Source organism: Nomia melanderi, chromosome 5 (assembly GCF_051020985.1).
Source record: "Nomia melanderi isolate GNS246 chromosome 5, iyNomMela1, whole genome shotgun sequence".
Classification (NCBI taxonomy): domain Eukaryota; kingdom Metazoa; phylum Arthropoda; class Insecta; order Hymenoptera; family Halictidae; genus Nomia; species Nomia melanderi.
This window is the reverse complement of record NC_135003.1, coordinates 18,750,821-18,771,963: the sequence shown is the minus strand read 5'-3', so window position 1 is coordinate 18,771,963 and position 21,143 is coordinate 18,750,821. Positions and strand designations below refer to the sequence as shown.

At 48.0% G+C, this 21,143-nt stretch overlaps 1 protein-coding gene across 3 annotated transcripts in view; it reads left to right on the top strand.

The window, feature by feature from the left end:
• The window catches only part of LOC116424650 (uncharacterized), a 44,024-nt gene that overhangs the window by 19,103 nt on the left and 3,778 nt on the right, over nt 1-21,143 (top strand). For all 3 annotated transcript variants that reach the window (XM_031971315.2, XM_031971314.2, XM_031971316.2), the window contains exons 3-4: nt 14,772-14,826; nt 20,409-20,568. In XM_031971315.2, coding sequence (XP_031827175.1) covers nt 14,772-14,826; nt 20,409-20,568 — 215 coding nt within the window. The remainder of the gene's footprint in view (nt 1-14,771; nt 14,827-20,408; nt 20,569-21,143) is intronic.

The following is a 21,143-nucleotide window of genomic DNA, read 5'->3' as shown; positions in this document are numbered from 1 at the left end:
GGGACCGTAATTCCGCGGCGATGATTTTCGGCTGCGCGATAATTCAGCGGCCCGGCCGGCTTGTTCGAACGGCGAACGGGAGAGTTCACGGCGATCAAGCGAGTGCAAGGTGCTCCGATCGCCTGCGTCGAGTGGGAGAGACAGAGCGAGAGAGAGAAAGAAAGAGAAAGACCGCGGAGGAAAGAGGAAAGGAGAGGCGTGAGATGAAGGAAAGAGAAAGACTGCGGAGGAGAGAGGAGCGAGGAACGAGAGAGAAAGAGACGGAGGGAGGAGGTGAGAGGGAACAGCCGAGGCACGCTTTCGTGGCACTCGGCGTGTCAGCAGGAGAAATTTGAACGCGGGTAATTAGAACCGAAATATATAGCCGCGCAACGAGTCGTTGCGACAATGCCTTATGGAAACAATAATGCCTGTAATTAGCGGGCCGTTTCGCGAGGAACTGGTCCGGCCGGTGCTCCTCAGCTATTTCCATTGTGGATCTATAATTTGTTCGCCGGTGCCGGCGCGCAACGAGAAATCAAAGCGTCGCGAGCCTTCGAATTCTTCGACCCGTTTCGCAGTCCGCTCGCGGATTCTTCTCGTTCCTTTGTAAATCCGCGGTTTCTGCTCCGAACTTTGATCCTTCTTTCTTCTCGATTGCGTTTTAAGGCGATTTCGTCAACGACGTCGCGGCGTCTAGGAAACGATCGGCCCAGCCTTCGTCAGTTGACCGCATCCTTCCACCTTGAGCTTCTTTTTCCGCTTGACCATCGGCTGCTTATAAAAATATTCCGTATAGACGCACGTAAAAATAGAAGCAAGAGAAAAGAACTGGGAACAAGGCTGCTGTTAATCTTGGCTCGCGAAAGTGACTCCGAAGAAGTTTTGATTCGCGGAAAGTTGGGCATCGACGAAAGGCCAAATTTCATTCGCGAGACCTTTAACACGGTCAAAAAGCAAACGGCCCGATCGGCGCAAGAACCGCAACTGAACGGCAGAAAAAGCCGATTGTTCCGTTAGCCGAGTGTTGCTCTGTTCCTGCCTCTTTTTTCAACGGTATTAGCCGGCGTGCGCCGCAAGTTTAACCGTACCGCGCACTTCCGGTGATTTGCATGATCGTAACGACTGATCGGGACCGGCCGCGGCGCGCCGGTCCCCTCTGGATCGCGAGGAGAGTGAAAGTGCGCCGATCCGCGCAGGTGCTTTCGATCGCGGATCGCTTTTCCCCTGGGAAGGATCGAGGTTTCGGTTACGGCCGCGATTCCCCGCGTCCTGTCTCGATTCCGATCTGGCGAGCCTCGATATTCCGAAACCGTCTGTCCGTTAACGTCGAGCGGATCGGCGATCCCGCGGCTTGATAACGCTCGAAACGCAGCGCGTCCTCGGCGCGCAATCGTTTCCCTTCGGCAACTTCCTTACGCTCGAACATAGCGTGCGCGCCTCGGTTCCGATTAATTTCCTACGGCCAATTCCGCGAGCCTGCCCCGAAATGCGCAACACCCGTGGAGATCATTCATTTGTTTCGTAGATTCGATGCTTTCACGGCTCGGAATGTTACGGCGAATCTGCTTTCGGGTTTGAGCCGTGTCCTGTGGGGAATTTATTCGAGCCCCTTGAAGCAACCTATACCGACGACCTCTATTCACCACCATTTATTTCTTTATTTATTCGTGTAAATTTAACGAGGCAAAGTTCTCTTGTTACATAAGCGTGGAACATTGTGTTGATGCGACAAGAGTTTGGAGCGCGATACGGAGTGTTGATTTATAGCTGCAGATAGGCTTGTGTACAACGAAAAACAGAAACGCCCGTAAACAGCGTTTTTCAAGTTCTTCAGTGTCATGGAAGAAAGCTCCGCCGAGTTAACATGATAATAACGTCTTCGCTGCGGGCTAGACGTTAATGCGTTCGGTTTTTGTGTCACGCGAGCGATATGATAGTGGAAAGCTACTTACTCGTTTCACTGATATCGCATCCTGTAATTGTTTCCACGCTCGAATATCGTTGCTGCCGATGAGTTGTTACGGTTTGCTCGTGTCGGATGCTCCAATTAATTGCGGCGTTGGTGAATGGTAACTGATAGGATATGTGTTAATCACGAGCGCGATGAAAATCGCGGAAAAGGAGCCTCGTTGAACGCGAAACGTTTTCGCGTCGATGTTAGAGATTCGTTAGGATCGTCTATCTATCTTTTGTACGTTTAACTGGTTCGTTTGAATTCGAACGAGTTGTAGAATTAAACGTTCGGGATGTAAATGGTCGGCGGTGACGAAGAATGCGAGACAAACGCGCGACAGCTACCATATTGTCGCGCGGGACCGGCTCCGTGGAGTTCAGTAGTCGTTCTTCCCGGTCGCACCTTGATCTACTTTGCTATTGAACGGTTAGTTTAACTTTCGACTGATCAATCGATCGAGGTTTCGATGTTTGACCGGTTAACTGATCGGAATTTCAAATTCTAACCAGTCAGTTCATTAAAATCGCGTTTGATCGAACAATTGATGGAGATTTCGACCTCCAACCGATGCAAATTTTTATTTCAAACCGGTGAATTTCTGTCAGCATTAGGTTCTCGACGCGTTCCTCGTCCGAGGTGCGTCGTTGGACAATGACTAATCGGTCGGGAGATTAGTCAGACGCGACGGCTCGCGTCAAGGAATTCGTCGGTGATCCGGGCACCCGCTCTTCAGTGCTCCGTTTCATCTTCTTCAATTGCGTCGAAACGTAGTAGCGATTACCAAACAAAACAAACTGCTCCGACGATCGTTAGTTTGCCGTTCCCTCCTCCACACATGTGTCACACTCGATAGACTATTCTATTCGTGGTATTCTCATTAGCGCTCATTAGAACTGCCGAGCTGCATGACCTTGAAGCAATCTTTATCATCATTCTATTGTTCGCGTGGCAAACAGAATTTTCTGTATTTCGCGCCACTGAACACAAACAAATGCGTTCGATAAATAAAATATACAAAGTTAAGAGTCAATCGATTGCGTTGATAAAATTTCAAAAATTTGAAAAGCGGAATCGATCGATTCGGCCGATGAGAGGATCAATTGGAGGAATTTTATCGTTTCGATTCATTCGGTAATTCTAGTGTTACACAAGTGACGAGTAAATCATCGAATACATTCGGTCGTTGGTATTTATTTTGTATTCAATAAGAACACAACGGAGATGCAATTATGCAGTCAGCTTGATAGCAGCTGATACGGTAACGGTTCATTGTGTCTGTGAGATCGAGATGGAACGTCGCCGCTAATCAACTCAATTAGGACTTGGACATACAATAAAACCGTTCATTATTCCATGCACACGGTGGACCGAAAGTCGGCTCGCACTTTCACTGTGCAACCATTCAATTCCGCAGTGCTCTTCAACCCTCTGCCACGCGGAATATGTACCAAAGACACGGAAAATATATTCGCTCTACTAATAATTGCTAATTAGAATCCAACCTACGCACATACATATATATGTACATCTATTAATTAACCGCTTTCTTTTCGTTTACACTTTTATGGCCCCCATCAATTTACAAGCTTTTCATCGCGAGCCTGACTCGACACTATAATCGGTACAAACAGCCAAACCGAACTGCTCTCATCGATAGCAGTCGTCAAATAAACAACATTTTCTTACGCGGATTATTCGTAATTATTCGTAATTAGAAATAATCAGCATTACCATCATCGCCGTCATCATTTAGCGTTGTTACTGTTATTACTACCACTGCCGTTATTATTACTGCCATTACTATTACCAGCGTTTACTTTATTATTATAACTTTATACATCTGAGCCGATCCACTGGTTTCCAGGCATTAGTCGTATCGGGTCCAATGAAAGAAAAGAAAGTTCAACAATAATGCAATATTCTTTATGTCGTTACTCGATGCAAATGGTTAAAAGCCTCGAGAGAGGAGCACCAGCTCTCCTTTCTCTCTCTCTCTGTTTCTCTCTCTCTGTCCCTCTGTCTCTCTGTCTCCCTCCGCACGGCCCTCTCCTCCGTTGACGGTGTCTCCGCGCTGTCGTGCTGTCAGTTCGCGTGGTGCGCTCGAGCGAGCGGCAAGTGCCCCGAGTTCTGTACGCACCGGATCGCGCTCGCGACGCGCCGTAACACTGTGAAACGAAGAAACGCGCCGAATTTCCGTCTCAGCTCGATCCTCTCTTCCGATAATCTCCAGGTACACACAAACACACGCACGCAGAGTTTTCGTTGGTCGGTTCGCGCGCGTTTGACCGATAAGCGACGGAGTTAGGACCGATACACGCTATCGGTCAGGTGAGCCAGGCGTTCACCGAATCGGTTCACCCCTTGTCCTGTAATCTCTTTCCCAGCTGTGCTCGGTGGAACTTCCTGTTGCTATGTTCGATGCAAAGGTTAACGATTGATAACGGAAAAATAATATTTCGTTCGTGTTCACGAAAACTATAGAATATTTCGACTCGTCGAATTTAGTGTAAAATTTTCGTCAAGACTGACGTTGACTCTCGGTTAACTCCGCAAAACGAGAAGTTACAGAATACGATAGTTGTACATCGATTGTGGAAATGTCCCTTTAAACTGAAAATCAAGCGATCATCGTGGAATGTACGTTACTTCGCTGTTACAGGTGTAGCTTCGATCGAAGTCTGTGAATCGCTAAATCCTTGTACAAGTAGATCCTTGAAGTATCGTTGAAATGTTTGCCGAAAGAATTTTCACTTTACAGTAACGAGCCAGATAATAACGAATTTTATTTTAAATGTAAACATTCGGAACCGATGAGGCGCTTCGGCAACGAAATCTTGAAAGATTCGACGAACGTAGCTAACCGTTTTGACCGATCGAATGTTCTTCGATTGTTTATAATGCAGCTGTTCGCATTATAGATTCCGGTTCGATCTCGTTCTGTCTTCGTTCGTCGAACACAAAAGGCAGGAAAAGAATATTAAGCGAGCCAGCAGTGTGTATCGGGCCTGCGCGCGATTCTTCGCGATCGAGACGTGTTCGGTAACGCGGCAGAGGTGTCCGTTGTGCGTCGGTGACGAGAATGACGATGATGTTGGAGCGATGAGACCACAACGGGTCGAGCAGAACGCATGGACGTCGATGTGAATATCGATTCTTCGCGATTTATTCAGGGAAAATGGAGTTATTCGGGGAAGAAATTGGGGAAAGGAGGCATTGATTAAACGTGTCAGCGGTTGACAAATGGCGGTTAAAGCTGTCCAGATTTTTTTGAAACCTTGTTAACATTGAGACTACCGTGCCAGTCGATATCACCGGTTTCGATTTGTTCGCCTGGCAATTATATCGTAAAAGCAGTGAATATTCGAAACGATCTTAAAAGTAAATGGTTTCATTCGAATGCAATGATGAATCTCCGAAGAAACTGAAAATAATCTGTTACAATTTTTATAGAGATTGCATATTAATCGCAGTAAATGCTCGGTAGTTATAGTGTTAACGAGTATCTAATGTCGTTTGACTCATCGAGATAGAGACCATTAATAGATTGCGAAGGAAACAAGGTGTTGCTCTAGAGTCACGCACGTTTCAGTGCGTGTTAACACTAGGACTACTGAATCCGTCTATAGAAACCTCAGTAGCTTCTACATTTGTAATCTGTTATCTTTTCAATCATTGTAAAAGATACAATTCGTTAAAATGGATTGGACAATTTTACGCGCCACGAACACACGAGTCCAGTTAGAAGCTGAAATACATCGATAGACAAACAGATTTTCCTGAACTAGTGCGGAGAAAAGAAAGCTGGCTGGGCATTATTAACGCTGATAAAGTCCGGCGTTCTGAATTTTTAATAATTTTGCGCGCTCTTCGCGTATAGAGTTCTTTTTTAGTCGTGCGGTTCATAGACGGCGGATGTCTATGCAAATCCGGAATTACAAACGCCGGTTTATGAAGCGGAAAATTAAGTAGAATTTTATTTCATCGGGTCTTTCTTCGCGTTCATTTTAATATTCATGCAGCGACTGGTTTCGTTCGAAACATACACTGCCCCGTTATTTGTTTTCTTGAAAGTGCACGTACTTCCATAATTGAATAGTTCCTAATGCAGGAAACGCTAGATTCGCTAGCGCGGTCCCGTCGCGGGTTCGCCAGATGTCTCGAAACTTCTTTTTCGTTATTGCTGAAGTTCGCGGATAAAAGCGTGAGTCATCGTGACTAGAGAACAAACGAGACAATTGTAAACGGGTTCCTTTTAGAAGTAGTTCATGAATGTTCATGGAAATCCGCGGTTTTAGAGACGAGCCCGGTGAATCTTAAGCACCTCGGACTAAGAAACCGCAGGAATTTCTAAAGGATCCTACATTTTAATGATTCTTTTCGCGACTTTACAGTGCTCGTTTATCGGAGGCCTTCGCGAGCTAGCGAAAATCCTTGGTCTAATTATAAAATCGTGGCTGCGACGTCTTATCGATCGAATATTTTCGATACTTTCATTACCGCGCGCAGCTGACGCGCTCCCTTTCGTCGGAAAACATTGTCTTCTCCCGTCCCTCGCGGTTCGAAAAGTGTTTTCCACTATCCCAGCAATCGGAGTATCAAGTTGGAGCAGCTTCCGGCAATTCTTTCGGCGAACTGCAGCTCCCATTGTACTTACTTTCGTGAATAGAAGACGGAAACGATTCGACCGTTCCCTCGAAGTACGCACAACACGCGGTTGCAACGTTTCGGAGTAGCGAGGAGACGCCGCTCGAAATTGCATCGCAATCGTGACACGGTCTAGCGAGAAGTTGCGCAACTTGGGTGCAAATAGTGACACGTTGCTGGCAGGTTGATACCTGTCGTCGGGAACCTTTGATCGCGTGAACTTCGACGAGAACGCGAGTCTCGGACGCCGGTATTGTTTTCGCGTGGAGATACGGTGCAGCAAACCGTCGCGTACACGAAATTCCTCGCAATTTTTTGGCCGTGTTTCGATTAAAAATCACGTCTATAATATAATAAATATCAGTGATTATTTTAACGACGAGAAACATTCCTTTCAAACTTTGCCTTCCGAAACGTTCTCCGTTCATCGGCAATTTCCCAGAATCGACAAGCAACGCGTCATCGCGACTGTTCTTCGACGCGTTTCGAAAAAGATACGTCATCCGTGGGACGCGCGGCGAAGCGTTTCTGTTCGAGTTCGAAACACGAGAGAAACAGATCGATCTGAAGCTCGCTGTAACGTCCGCGCGTCCCGGAGCACTCGGGCATGTGAACGCGGCCGCGTTCGTCAAGCCGTTTTGCGATTCGAGATGCAGCGGTGCGTGCGCTCCGCGCTGCATCCCGGGACTAACGCGCACCCCAGCGAGCACCGGTCGTTTCATTGAAAAATCCGCTGGCCCTGGCACTCCGTCGGGCCCGTTGCAACCTGCTAATCGTCCGAGTCCCGTTACAATTGTCTTCCTTGCTCGAACGCGATGCATAAGTAATGGGTGCTTCTCCGAGACAACTGAAGAAGTAGATTCAGCGATAAACAAACTGAAATATTAGTCGATCTTACATATAATCTGAAACTTCAACGAACGAACTCTTAGGATTTCTACCGAAAAATTCCAGAAACTACTGCTCGACATTTCGAGTGCTAACGCTTCAACGTCAGCGTGCCCGATTTACCGAAACATGGACGATTTCTCGCAGTTTTCTCGGATTTTTTAAACCCAGCGACACCGTTCGCGTCTTATTTGCAACGAAATTACCGCGGGTTATTAGAGGTCGGCGGCACGCGAAGGGTCAATAGGTCGGCATCGCAGCGCGACGCTCGTAACGGGCCGCTGCGGAGCAGTAAACAATGCGGCATCGCGCACGCAAATCGCAGCACACTTTCCGGCCGGTTTTTGCGGTTTCCCCGCGCGACAGCAGCGGAGCCGTTATTCCCATCGGATCGTCGAAGCAATAAATAGTTCCAATTAAGAGGCGGTTGATGGCCGCGAGGGACAACGGCCGAAGGAGAACGAGTTTCCAGCGTGTCCGCGTGAAACACAATCGTCGAACGCGCGCGCGGTCTTTCGCATTCGGCTCGGAAGCTTCGGGTGAAAGCGCCCGGAGAATTAAGTTTTATCCTGTAACCTGTCGAAGCTGAACGGAATTATGGCTCGTTAGGATCCGCGCTGCTACCGTGTGACTTTCAACCGATCGAACAGCTTCGGTCTCTGTCGCGTGTCCCTCCTCGTTCGGTTCTGTTAACCCTTTCGGGACGAATGTCATCGGTTTAACGACATCGAACTTTCACGTCTGCCGTAGAAAGTTGCAAAGAAATAATTGAATTGTCCGGATAACGAGAGACTGCGCGGAGTTTCCTTTTTCCCCGGGATTTACGAGGGTGACGGATAAATTGGCTACCACTGCCGAAGACTTCGGGCGCTTCGGAAGACTCTAGGAATCGAGATTATTTTTCTCAATGCTTCGATTACCTCGCTGTTCGGTAACACGTTGGACGAAATGAATTTTAATGGATCCACGAGATGCGGGAAGGTTCGGAGAACGGTCTCTGCGAGGAATCTCGACTTCTGAGTTTCTCTTTCACCAGGAAGATTAATCCAACTGTATAGAACTACGATGATTGTTACTTAACTGAACGTTAAACGTTATCTTCCTATCAAGCCCGAAGCTTCCTTCACGCGTGGACTCGCAATCAAGAACTCCTTTCCTTTCTACGAACTAATTATCTCTAATACCGCTCGAAACGAACACGCTCGCGACACAGGCCCCAAAGCCTGCGCTCCGAGCTACAAAACTGCCGGGCGAGTGTCACGCGCTCGACCTCTAACCCCCGCGCAAGAAACGCCGGCAACTTCGGGATAGCCGTTCGAAAGCGAGTGTCGCATAATTGTCGTCATTCGCATCGACTTCCCCCGCAGCCTCTTCAACGCTCGAATATATTATCCGCCGTGGAGAGGTCCCGAGGCGCGCGGATTCTTCGGCGAGCCTATTGTTTCCGGTGGAAAAGGCGCGCCCGCGCGCGCCGTCCCTCTCTGTCCCTCCGGTTTTGATCGCTTACACGGGAAGCTTTTCTCCGGTTGATTTTCGAGCGTGCTCTCCCGGAGTCGGTGACCTTTGAATCGCGCGGGGCGCTCGCAATATCAACGGCCGGAGAGCGGAACAGAAGCGGAAAACACCGAGGGGGAAAATGAATCGCGCTCCGCGCGGAGAGGGAGAGAGAAAGAAAACTCGCCTGTAATCTCGAAAGAATCGATGCCCCTCGAAATAATTCTAGGCTGCCCGTCCGCTTCTCGCTTTTCTATCCGCGGATTTCTTAACCCTCTGGTTACCAGCGGAGTTCTAAGTGGCCTGACTGCGTTCCACGGGACAGTCGAACCGGTGGTTAATCGTTCTTTGGCGTTCGTTGATTCGATGGTATCGTATCGCGCGAATCGTTCGATCGCAGCACGCCGAGCCGATCGGTTTTTAAGCGAGAGACCGTGTTATTGTAACGGATCGGTTACTTTTCTGCGTTGTATTTCAGAATTCGTATTCCGCAGCGATGGAAGTAGTAACCGAGTCGGCTCGCAGTTATTTTGTACGTTATTTTATTTAGATCGTCGCCTTTCTATTTCAGCTATCACGAACTCTCGCCGTTTTTCTATTAATTATTTCGAATTAGCCTCTTCCTCGCTTAGTTATCTCGAATGGTTTCCTTTTTATTTCGGCTATCTCGGACTGTCGCCCTTGCTACTTTCGGCATCCCGAATCGTCGCCTTTCTATTCCTAGTGCCTTCAGTTATTAACTTCATTTAACTTACTTCCAACCACCTTCCCGACTTTTAATTGTCTCGAATTATTGCTGTGCTGGTATAGACTTCTCGAATACTACCTTCTGCGTTCTGCTTACAGCATTATCATTCACTTCACTCCCCCCGTGTCGCTTATCCGATCAGTAAATACAAACCGAAACCAACGAAACCGAGATTAACGCTAGAACTACCGTATCAGCCGAAACGATTCGGCTCCTTTCTTCCTCGATTATTGTCTCCGAAGCATCGAATATTCGAAATGATTCCTTAACAGTAGAACTACCGTTTATTTAATACGATTAATATATAATCCCCATTATTTTCAGTTTCTTCAGACATTCATTACAGTAGTCAAGTGAAACTATTGATTTCCAAGATAATTTTGAATATTCAATGCCTTTAAGATATCAATAATTGCGGAAGAAAAAGATCAAAACCAGTCATTTCGACTGGTAATTCTAGTGTTGAACAAATAATTTCAATCAATATCACAACGTATGTCCAAAGAAACCGAAAACAACCCACTGCTACAATTCTCGCAACGCGAAAACTTTGGGTGGCACGGCGGTAGGCGCGTTTAATAACGGAAAGGGTTGAAGTAAGAGGGAAAAAAGGCGGAAGCGGAGGCAAGAGGAGGGCACCGACACGCGGCGCGGTCGCCCCCTTGCTCTGGGAGCGTTTCCATCGATCACAATGCGAAAGAACCACCGGCGACAGGGGACTGCCCCTGTTCCGCGGACACCGGTTAATATTTTCCACTTCCTTCCGGACTCCGGACCCCCTCCGGCTAAAGCCGATCATCGTAACTCGTTTAACCGACGCCAAGCTACGTGCACGTAAACAGTCGGGGGAGAAGACAGAGGGGAGCCATCCGCCGCGGCCGAGGAACGCTCCTCGAGCGTTACGCGCCCGTTCACGCGGCCGCGGACGAGCAATTAGCTCCTCCGCCCTGGACATCGGGAGCTGCGTCTCTATTCCGCTTCCTCTCTCGTTCCGCGCGTCGCCGCGTTCGCTCCTTTTCTTGCTCCCGAAGCTTCGGGAGTCGCGGACCGAGACGAACCTGCGGAATGCGACTGGGAATGCAAGCGTTGCGATTCTTTTCCGCGTTCCTGTAGCTTCTTCCAGCTCTCGCATATTTAGAGGGCACCGGCGTTTTATGAGTTTCAGTGAAGTTTGATTTACGAGCGCTCGATGATTTATTGATCGGGTCGCTGCGTGAATATTAGTAAAACGGTTCCGACAAACGTTCCGGCGAAAAGACGTTTGCTCGTTTACCGAATAGAGAAACTCGATGAAAATGTGCTTTTGTCTTTTCTATGACGTTCTAGGGAGAACTGTTCTGCAATCTTTCGCTAGCCGATCAAAAGCGATCAGTTTCCTACAGATTCCTCGAACACGTGTCCCTCTATTTATAAATCTCTCGAGTTTTCTTTATCGGTGTCTGTTAAAATTCCGTCGTCGCGATTACCGAGGCTTCCATCGTGACACGAAATGAAAGGCGCCTCGGCACCGCGAGACGAAAGCTCCGACGCCGTAGGACGCGGTCGAGTGGGCGTTCGAGAGATCCTCTCGCGCGGCTCGAGACAACGATCGGCCCCCGAACGGTTCGCGAAAACCTGTTACGTCCGCGGTTTTCCTCCACCTGCCGGCCAGTGTTCTTTCGCAGGCCGTGCTTCAAAGCCCGATCGTGACAAAAGACACGGCTGTGCCCTACATAAACCCGGTCACGTAACGTCGGCTGCGAGGCGGCGGCTCCTTCTCGCCGGCCGTTTCTTCGGCCCCCGTTGTTTTCAGCTGCCTGCCCGCGCGAAACAACGCCCGCCGACGGTGCATCGCGAGAGAAAAAAGAGAAACTGGGGTAAAAGCAACGCCGCCTACCCCCCGGGGCTCGTTACTCGCGGTTCATTATGCACGGGGCTAATCTCTTTTGGACCTCGAGCTCCTTTCGGCGGACTTTGAAAACGTTGCACTTGTACCTATCGGCTCGCCTTTATTCTTCTCTGCCGGCTCGTGTGTCGTTCCTTTATCGCTAGCGTTGCGCGTTGATTCTAATTCGTGCATTCTCTTCGTAGAATCGTGTATCGCTCGGTCTTTTAACCCTTTGAACTCTGTAGGCTCCAATATTGCAGGAATAATATTAAATATTTTAATGAATCTTAAAGAAACTACCCTAAAATTATTCGATTTTGAAAATGAAAATCCCTGGTCTAGTGATCAACTGGAATCTTATCAATCTATTCTATAACTTATTCTCTCTATATTCGTATGAACGTTTATCATTCAAATTTTCTCGGTTACATCTACTCCCTTTTCTAAACGTTCCCATGAAACGACGATCATTCTATTCGCCGGAGACGTCGAATCAAACCTACGACCATCTACATGACATAAATAAAAAAGATTTATATAAGATTCGTCGCCAGTTACGAGCGGTTACGTCGAACGGAAAACCGCGCGGAACTTCCGATTCGTCGTAACAACCCGTCGTAACGGGTTCGGCCCGCTTAATAGGCGGGAATTTAGGTTTCCATCGGTAACATCTGAAGAGTCGATCAAACGTCGGTTACGTTACAACATTTAATTCTGATGAAACTGCCGATTGCGCCGCGCTCGTTCATTGTACTTTCGCCCGCTTTCACTCTCCTCTATCTGTGTTTCAGCCAGCACGCGCGACAGAGTCGTGTGCAGCTTTTTCCCCCCTCGTCCCCCCCCCCCCCCGTTTTTGCCGGGCTTCCGGCGGGTAACGTCGCTCGTTAGCGGTATCGTAAACATTAATCGAACGTCCGATACTTATGTAAACGACTCCATCGCGGCGCGGACGGATATAAAGAATCTGCGGTCGCTCGGATTTTATGGATCTATTAGATACGGGGAAAAGCTGCAAATCAGAACGAACGATACTCGAGCGTAATTTCACGACAACGGATTAATTGTTCCAACCGTGGAACCTGGTTCTCGGATATTTCGATCGTTTCGCAATACCAGGAACAGATTCGTTCTCTTATCGCCGTGGAAGCCAACGAAACTATACGGATGTGTACGAGTTTTTATCATTTTCGAAAGTATCATGGTTTTTATAACACTTCCTGTAGTGTAACGACAATCAGTAATGATCATGTTTGGAGAGTTGCATTTAACCCTTTGCTCGAGGGGTGACTCAGTCACCACTTGACTTGATTTGCAAAATTATAAAGTCTTACAATATTAAACTTTGCAAGATGCATCAACATATGGGATATTGAGATAAAATAATTTTCCTTCTTAATTCATGTATGTTTTCGCATTAATTTTATATAAATAAAATAATATTATTAAAAACTTTGGAGTGCAAAGGGTTAATCTCGCACGATCGTACACTTTGAAAAATAGATCATCGTTCCTAGAGACACCGAGAAATAAATCTGCACTCGCGTGACGTGCAAGTCTTGACAAACCGAGCTCCATGGTTTAATAATGCAATAATGTAAATGAAGGTAGTTTCGCCTTGTTTCTTTTCACTGTCGTTCCAACGAAAATCGCAGGATGATCATTCGCTTCGAGCTGCCAGCACGCGAGTACAATTTTTCCTCGCTATCGACCGTTGATATCGAGGGCGGAAGTTGCCGCGATAACTGGGCCATGTGTATATATCGTGGACCAAAGGAAAAAATATTCAAATCGCTCCGAAACTTGTCTGTTCTGGCATCCTCCGCTGGATATTTTTTCCTCTCTTTTCCAGTGAATTAAAACCACGGAAACGTACAAAGAGAAACGCGCGACGGTTTTAAATATTCGTCGCTCTCTCGTCGTGATTAACATTCGTTCTGCACTTATTCTAATTCAAATCAGAAATCGAATAAAGCATAAACATCTGTTACCGTCAATCAAAGTCACAAGTGATTATTTATTATGCCACTGTCGTGATTAACGTCGCATTCGTCTGACATTCAGTTTCTTAGGAAAAAGCGAGCATCAGCGAATTCGAAACCGCAAGAACGCGAAAAGAGAAACGCGCGGCGTACATTTTAATTATTTATTATTCCGCGTTCGTCGTTGACATTGCATTCGTTGGCACGGCACGACGCGACGCGATGCAGCGGCCGGTCGCCGATATCTGCACGACCGCGGTGGTATCGCGGTGAAATCATCGATGACGAGTCACGAGGGAAACGGTATAATGCGTCTGGGATCGGACTTTCGATTCTTCCTTCGGGGCACAGAAACCGCTCCGCCATTCATTTTGCCTTCGCGAATGGGCCGGCGGTTGCTTCTATTCGGCCGTGTAACGACTCGATGACACTCCGCGTCGGTTCACTCGAATTCATTAGTTCACATCCGTTCGTACGTATCCTCTAACGCTTTTTATCGAATCATCGTGCGCGACCGCTCGATCGAGTCGTTTGCGTTTGTCTCTTCGGTCTCGTTTATTCGTAACTTACGAATAAACACTTACGTCATTCATTTGAGATTACACATTCCGTAGAATATTAGGTTGATCGAGAACTGTCGTAGCATTTCGAACGGAGTTCCAAAGAAAAGTTTCACTTTAAATCGAACTTCGTTCAGTTGAACTGTGCACTGCAGATTTCCATGTGGGCGTTCAATGTGTTAACCCTTTGCACTCGGATGTTTCTTACTAGAAATATTTACCATTTCTTTACAAGGCGAAGACGATGCTCTTCGAGACTAATTCGAAGAGAAATCACCAGTGCATTGTGGAACAAAGCTGTTTTATTCCAATGTTTCTCGTATCGAGGCATTATACACAGTTCAATATTAAATATCAAATTTTATAGTTCTACTGTGTCAAATCAAGCGGTGACTGAGAGTCACCTCTCGAGTGCAAAGGGTTAATATTACCGACTGACGAAACGCATTGACTCACTGCGATTCATGACACCAGAGAAGTTCCATGGAATTCTCGAATGAGTCGTCCCCGCGAAGCATCGTTTTATCGACGATCGATGGATCGTCGGCAAATCGGCGCGTAACTGGCTCGAAACCAGACGCCGGAGGAATTGGGAATTTTCAGGCATCGATGACTGCCGCGTAGCCTCCGTTAATCAAGCGTGTACGTGTTTCAGGTGATCGCTAACGGTCAGAAGAGCGACACGGGCAGCTGCGACGGTTTAACGAACGGTGAGTCACGCATCGATGTATCTCTCTTCCTCTCCCTGTCCCGTGTTCTCCGCGATTCTTTTTTATTCTCATCGCGGCCCGCGATGATCCTCCGCTAAAGAGCCCTAACCGGCGATAAAAGGCGGCGCATTAGATGACGGCCAGTCGGTGCGCTTTGCTTTCATTGACCGAATCTCCCGCGGCCGATTGAAAAGGACGCCGCCTGCGCGTTATTGTCGCGCGCCACCCCACGATGCACCCTGAATGCCAATCGCGCTGCACCAGTGGGACACCTTGCCGCGTGAATTCGTTTCATTCGGTTAGTGGGATCGCAAACACTCTCGCGGTTCGCGAAACTCGACACCGGATTCGCGGATGTATTCGATGTTTCCGACGTTATTTCGTAACGATTTCACTCGACTTTCATCGGTGCAATTTCGCGAATACGCAGAATTCTTCTTGAAACGCTAATTTCCGCGATCCGTATCGACGAACGTGTATTCTTCTAGGAACGATAGAATGAAACACAGAATAAATCTCTGGCGTTAACGGTTATAAATTCTCGATAACTTCCGATTGTTTCGGATAACAGGGAATCGGCGAGGAGATTAGGGAAACCGGGATTTCCTGGTGGTTCCCGTTAAATCCGGCAAATCGTTACGGCCCTGGCTCTGCCCTTCGGTCATTATCATCTGTCGGAGCGGTCGCCGCATTTTCTCACGCTACTTCAGCTGCCGCTTGGTTCGCGGAGTGCAATGATCTCCCTCTCCCGTGGCCGCACATCTGCCTCAAAATTACATCCTGACCGGGTCCGCGTACATTTTTATTTTCACCCCGCTCCTCGTCCCATTCTTCCCCCTCCGCCCGCGGGAGATTCCCCGTCCACCGTTGGGAGACCGCTTGATAGCTGGCCCGAGGAATGTAGGTCCGATCGGTCCGTCCTCGTTTACCACGCTAATCTCCTATCCGTCGGGAATCCGTCGGGAATTCGTGAGCAAAATGCACTGCTAGATCGTCTTCGCAAAATCAAAATAATTCCTAACGCCGTGCGTTACGATTTTCGCTGACACGAGAGCGATTGAACATCCTTCCCATAGAGTTTTTCTGTCGTAGCAAAGAAAAGCAGAAACAATGATTAATTACTTGACGTTACAATCCTTGCAGTGCTCTATCAACAACTTTGTTAGGTTATTAAATGTCTTCATTCGACATCGGTTGTCTCGTACGTTACGATTGTTTTCTAGTCATTCGGAAGCGTCAGTCACCGGTGACTGACATGGCGCTTAACGCGTTAAACGCAGCGACATTCTCATTGAAACGGGAAGAGCCGTTGGCGGTCGAGGAAGAACATCTAATGAAACGCGAGACGAAACGTCAGCTGAAATCGGACGGACATGGAATTTCGAGGGAAAGGATCGCGCGCGATGAATCGATCGGCCCAGTTCTTCCCCGTTCCTCGTTTGATATTCCCATCCCCCGACGCCGTCGAGGCGCACTCGAGAGACAGATCAACCCTTTATGTCCTGGAGCTACTTCAACCCCTCGCTTTACGATTTCCATCGCGAGCCACCCTCGCCGCGGCGGTGTTATCCTTAACGCGTCGATTGCTACTTCAGTATAGTGTCTTCTTGTGCGAGTGACACCGTTTCTTCTCTTCATTCGAGTCCCCGACAGTCATCGTTGCGACAACTATGATGATGCCTGGAATAAGAGCAATCGTGTACTAAGTACTAACAATACTAAGCTCGTGTAATATTTTGCTATCGACAATTCGTAAGAAACACAGCAAAATTGTCCATTCTGCAACAACATTGATTCTTGTTAAATTAGTTTGGAAATCTTCATCGCGAGCCTCATTCGTCGTTGTACGGCAAGGGGTTAATGTCGATCCTAATGGAATAATTACTGTCGACGCTAACGGGGTAACGACCAATCGCAAGATTCGCTATTTGATTCGATTGTTCTGCTCGTCGATTATCGGAGCCGTGTATCCGATTGTCTAAAAGAGAAAATTCAAGAGTTAAAGCGGGGATGAAACCGCAGCGAGGTTTCTAAAAAGTATCGATCTCCAATTAAAAAATCGTAGCTCCGTCCATCGAGTATAATACGCCTAACGAGCCGGTCTCGTAGTCACGCGACACTAGCCGTTAAGAAAAGAAAAACGGGAATGGAGAATGATCAGAGAAACTGGGTCGATATTAGTGTATCGGACGAGTAACCCCGATTACTTTCGCCGCGAGTCGCTCTCGTACATCTTTCGATCTTAATTGGCCGTTGGCTCGATCCCATCGGTATGTCCATTCGATACGCGCGCTTCTAATGGAAACCGAAAGCGTTCGATCATCCCTTAATCCACCGATCCTCTGGTCGTTCTCCATCGAAATCGCGGCAGATCATCGAAAATCATTGGAAATCGGGGACGCGCCTTTTTGGAACAGTGTTTCCCAGCTGTTCTTTACGCTCCTGGTAAATCTGTCTCTAAAGAAACTTCAAAGAGCAACCAAGAGCAGTTCGGACCGCAAAGGGTTAAGTTGGGAATAGAAAATCCATTCCACGATCGATCGGGCTCCAAGATTGTTTAGCTGTTTACTTTCGTTTCGTGACTCTCGCCGGACACGTACGAACGCTCGTGCCTGTTTCTCCGCGGTGTCGCTCGTGGCTAATTCCGCGGATCCGCGAAAGATCCCCTCGTTACGGGACGCAGCCAGCGTTTTCGTCGCGCATCGCCGGCTCGCACGCCCGTGAAATTCACTTTTCGCTCGTAAAAATTTAGCCACGCGGATACGATCCATTTCCCTTTTCTCGCGAAACTTTCGCCCCCGTTCTCTCCTCTCCCCTGCCGTTTCTTAACGAACAACTGGCTATCGACGACGACCGCGCGGACGCGACAGCTCGTTAACTCCTCGATTTATCGTTCCCGTTGCGTATTAAAATCATAATATCTGTTTTCATCGTCAGTGCGTATCTATCGAAGTAATCGTTCGATTAATTGGTCAGTCTTTAGAATTCGATTTTTGATCGACCGATATTCTTAACCAGTTAACTGTGGAATTTAGTTGGAAAAACCTCTCGTTCTGCGCGCGATAAAATAAAAATATGGAGCGTGTACTCGTCGAACGCAGTTAACTGGTTAATGCGAGCTCGAGAAGATACAGGACGCAAGGGGTTGAAACGCCAGACGACGTCAGAATCGAGACGACGTTGCTCTCGGAAGATTTCGGCGATGACCCAGGTGGAATGCTCCAGATGTTCGAGATTCTTGGGATCGTACGGCCGGATTAAAAAGCCTGGAATGCCCCGAAGCGAATCGAATAGACGGTGGAGCACGCGGCGACTCGCTGAGAGGAAACGATCCGTGCCAAGCTTCGAACCTTGACCCAGAGTTTAGAGGGTAGTTGTCGCTAGAACTCGGATTATCGAGTTTCTGGGCTGCAGCAGCCGACTCGCGTGACGCGGAACGTTTTGCAGTCTCTCGTTAACAGTTCCACTTGGGAATGGGAAACACGCGAAGCGGGTAATCACGCTGCTCGATGTTTCTAACAGTCCCTAATCGTTTCTCCGCGTGAAACCGTTGCGCTTCGAACGGCGTCTTTCGCGTCTTTCGACCAACTGGATATCCAGATCTGATCGAACTAAGACAATCGACGAACGCGACGAACAACCGCGTTAACTCGTTCCATAAATATTTCCAAGGAGATTCAGATCCGTTCTCGATTTTAATTGATTCTAATTTTATCCAGTCGAATCCATAGATGGCTTCATTGTCGATTCTATTTCTAACGCTGTGTTATTGTCGGGCCTCGGCTGTGGCACGCAACGAAACGGTGACTCACTTTCGCGACCTCTTTTCTCGGCGTCGGCGATTCTTCTACGTGTCGATAGGTCACGCGAGGGAGATCCTCCGGGCCGCCACCCACGCGACCAGCGAACAGGGGAAGAGAAGAAGGCGCGCGCTAATTGCGCAACTCCGCGTCACCGCGACGTCGTTTTTTCTCTTAGCCAGTCTCGCGGGAGACGTCGCGGAGCGCCGCGGAGCGCCGCGGTTTCCGTCGACGCTCCTCTGACCTTTCAGGTCCAAGTTCGCCGGGGCCGATTGAAAAATCTCCAGAGTGCACGAACCGTTAACTCTCTGTCGGGACTAATTGATTATCTTCTAATGGGAAGCTTGTACTCGGAGCTGTCGCTTTAAAATTCAATTTGTCGACAGTAAATTTAACGCCTCCGCGATTGAACTCTTTGGGGCGAGATTTTCGAGAGGAAAACAACCCTGCACGAAAGATCGCAACAGTCTCGATTTTTCACTTGTTCACACTGATTAACGCGTTTATCGTTAGTTCGGAGCATCGCCGACTGGAAGAGAAACTTTAAGTGAAACGTTCGACTACTAATCATTCGACCATGAGTAACTTTAACTTTTCGAGGGTTGACATATGACTCTCAAATATTCTTGAATAAATAAATAGAGCGTCGCATTGAGCTGTCATTGAATGAACTAACGTCGACGTGAACCTCAGAGTGAGAAATCAAGAGCACTTCGGACCGCAAAGGGTTAAATTAGTCTAGAAATCTTCATCGCGAGTCTCGCTCGTCATTTAACGATAGTTTTTCGGTCTTGACTAAACAGAAAGAGAGAAAAAGAGAGAAAGCCGCAGTTTGGCCAAGTACGTTCTAGAGGATGAACCAATGAAATAACCGCATTGTTTCCATCACCTTGAGAATAGGAAGGCGCATAGGGTCTCCCGGTTCTCCAGGTACCGGCGTACTCTATCCGATTAGCGGGTACGCGAAGCCCCGCGCAAAACTATATAGGAGTCGGCTGTTTGATACGGGCCGGCCGGAAATGCTTCAGTGCGAATCGCCGCGATGTGCGAGGAGGGTTCCGTCAGGGCGAGGATCGCCACGTTCGAGGGTGAATAAAAAACGCGATGCGAGTGAAGAAGCGAGTGTGAAATTAATACTGGAACTGCGCGCCGCTCGAAATCGACGCGGTTTCGATTTCTTTGCCTCGCAACTATTAATACCTTGAAAGCATCGGACGTACGAAATGACGTTAGATTTTTCATAGGGATTGCACGTTAATCGCGCTAGTTACTCGGCAGTTCTAATGTTAATGAACACGTTAAGCGCGGCTGCGGTGAACTCTGATGAATTTCGCTTAACCATTATAGTTGTTTATTGTTATCTAGTTATTTACGAAATATCATTGAATAGTTTTATTTCGATACCTCGGATGGCTGGCCACCGATTGTAGTAAAATTTCGGTAGAATATAAATGTCCAGTTGGTTCCACCGAATTATTTCAATTCCGAGGAAATGCGAATTTGCTTACAATCTGGCGTGCACCCGAAGATCGTAGCGAAATGAAGTAACGCCTCTGACACGTCATCGTAGAGTTCAGCGCGTGAAACACGTGAAACACGTGGCGCGACCGTATGTCTGTTCCGAATGTAACAATGACGAGTACGCCGTAAAATATGCGGAGTGCGTGAAACGTGTCTAGAAAATGTACTCCTGCCCCGTCCCCGTTCGATAGAATTATTGATGCGCGAGCGAAAGTGCTGGGGAATCGGCGGCGTCGCTAATGGCAGACTATATTTTTGCAGGGAGAAACATGGCACCGGTGTTGGGTGTACCGCCTCCGCCGCCACCTGCTCCGCACATGGGACCGGACGGCTTGATCTTGCCGAGAAAACCGTACAATCCCTACCTCACCTCCAATAACCATAAGGATCTTCGCAGAGAGCTGCTGTTCAATCAGAAAGTGTAGGTTTACGTGTGATATTACACTTGTTTGTCCATTCGAGACGGAAAGAAGATTGCTGGACAATTCCGAGAGAAATTTATCGGCTCCCATCGTTACGGACTTTTTTTAGTTTAACGCTGAAACTACCAAACGAGTCAAAATCGCCCGTTTCTGATTCGGCTTTCGATATTTCGGCTTCGCTTGCTACGCAGATGTTAGAATAAAACCAAAGAGAATGCAAAGGTGTATCTTTACTTTTCGGAAAGTTACGATAAATGTCTCGAAACCCGCACGTTTATGAAGGACCACGGAAAATCGCAGGGTACCAATAGAGTCGAAACAAGAGTAACAGAAGCGGAACGTCATCGGCTACGTAACGCGGCGTTCGAACCCGTTTTTAAGCAAATCGCGCGACGGAGTGTCTAACGGGAAACTCGCGCGACTCGCTTCGCACGCCTATCGCCGAGAAAATCGTTTCCTGCCGGCGGAGCACGAGTCGCTCCTCTCTCCGGTGACTCATTGCCATCAATTTTTACCGGTGAACCGCTCGCCGGCCGATCGTTCGCGCCTGTTTTTCCCTTCCCCGCGAATTTTC